Raw genomic sequence first — 1,494 nt, forward strand, 5'->3', positions numbered from 1 at the left:
AAAATACCCCAAAATGGCCCCAAAACGCACCCGGCACGTGATCGTCATCATGACCGATGGTGAGATCCCAAAAAAATCCTAAAATACCTAAAAAACCAAAAAAACCCCACCCAAAAATATGAAAAAAACACCCCAAAATCTCACAAAACCCCAAAACTCCCCTCAAAACTCCCCTGAAAATTCCCAAAAAAACCAAAAAATCCCCAAATTTCCCCCAAAATTCCATAAAATTTTCTCAAAAATTCCCCAATTTTTCCCGAATTTCCCCCAAATCCAGGCCGGGCCAACATGGGGGGGTCCCCGACGGTGCCGCTGCTGCAAATTCGGGAATTTCTGAGCATCGGGAGAGACCCCCTGGACCCCCGCGAGGAATTCCTGGGTCAGATTTGGGAATTTTGGGATTTTCTGGGAGAATTTGGGACTTTTAGGGGAAAAAAAAGGGATTTTTAGGGGGATTTTTGATGATTTTCTTTGATTTTTGCCAATTTTCAGGGGATTTGGGGGGATTTGGGGGGAGTTTGAGGGGTCCTGGGTACAAACATGGGAATTTTGGGAAAAATTTCGGATTTTTTTGAGGATTTTTTGCGACTTTCAAGGGAGTTTTGGGGTGGATTTGGGGGGTTTGAGGGTCCTGGGGGGAATTTGGGGATTTTTTTTGGATAAATTGGGATTTTCTATGATTTTGTGGGGATTTTTAGGGGGATTTTGGGTGATTTTGGGGCGGTTTTGGGGTATTCTTTTTTTGGTTTTTTTTCGGGTTTTTTGTGTTTTCTGTTTTTTAGGACATTTTGGGATATTTTCGGGGTATTTTGGGGTATTTTAACCCCATTTTTTCCCGCAGATGTTTACGTTTTTGGGTTGGGGGACAACGTCCACACCGAGACTTTGAACGCGTTGGCGTCGCACAAACCCCACGAGGAGCACGTGTTTGTGCTGGAGGGGATGGATCGGCTGCAGGAGACTTTTCACCGCATGATCGGTACCCAAAAATACCCAAAATTACCCCAAAATTAAAAAAAAACACGGAAAAAAATCGCCCCCAAAAAACCCGGAAAAAACGACTCCAAAAAACCCCAAAACTGCCACAAAAAAACCCCAAAATCGCCCCAAAAACAAAAAAAACCCCACCCCAAAACCACCAAAACCGCCTCAAAATCCCCCAAAAAACAAAAAAACTCCCAAATTCCCAAAATTCCCCAAAAATCCCCAAATTTCCAGACGACAGCTCCACTCTGGACCTGTGCGGGGTCAAAAAATCCTCTAAAATCCCCCAAAAAATGCCTAAAAATCACTAAAAAATGCTCGAAAAATGCCCAAAAATTCCCAGAAAATTCCAAAAAAATTCCCAAATTCCCAAAATTCCCCAAAAATCTCCAAATTTCCAGATGAGAGCTCCACCCTGGACCTGTGCGGGGTCAGTCTGGAGTTCAGCGCGGCCGAAGATCGGCAGAGAAACCCCTGGGAGGTGGCGATCACCGTCACGGTGAGGGATTT

The 1,494-nt window shown here is 44.4% G+C and overlaps 1 protein-coding gene across 1 annotated transcript in view; it reads left to right on the forward strand.

Annotated features, from left to right (window-relative positions):
• LOC130587546 (complement factor B-like) overlaps positions 1-1,494 on the forward strand; it is a gene marked incomplete at its 5' end in the record, with an annotated part of 12,046 nt that overhangs the window by 8,502 nt on the left and 2,050 nt on the right. Inside the window, 3 exons of the mRNA XM_057388527.1 lie at positions 278-379; positions 842-979; positions 1,386-1,483. Of these exons, the coding sequence (XP_057244510.1) occupies positions 278-379; positions 842-979; positions 1,386-1,483 (338 nt within the window). The remainder of the gene's footprint in view (positions 1-277; positions 380-841; positions 980-1,385; positions 1,484-1,494) is intronic.

This window comes from Malurus melanocephalus, unplaced genomic scaffold (genome assembly GCF_030028575.1).
Source record: "Malurus melanocephalus ecotype Western Australia unplaced genomic scaffold, MMel_1.1 scaffold_2067, whole genome shotgun sequence".
In the NCBI taxonomy this organism is placed as follows: Eukaryota; Metazoa; Chordata; class Aves; order Passeriformes; family Maluridae; genus Malurus; species Malurus melanocephalus.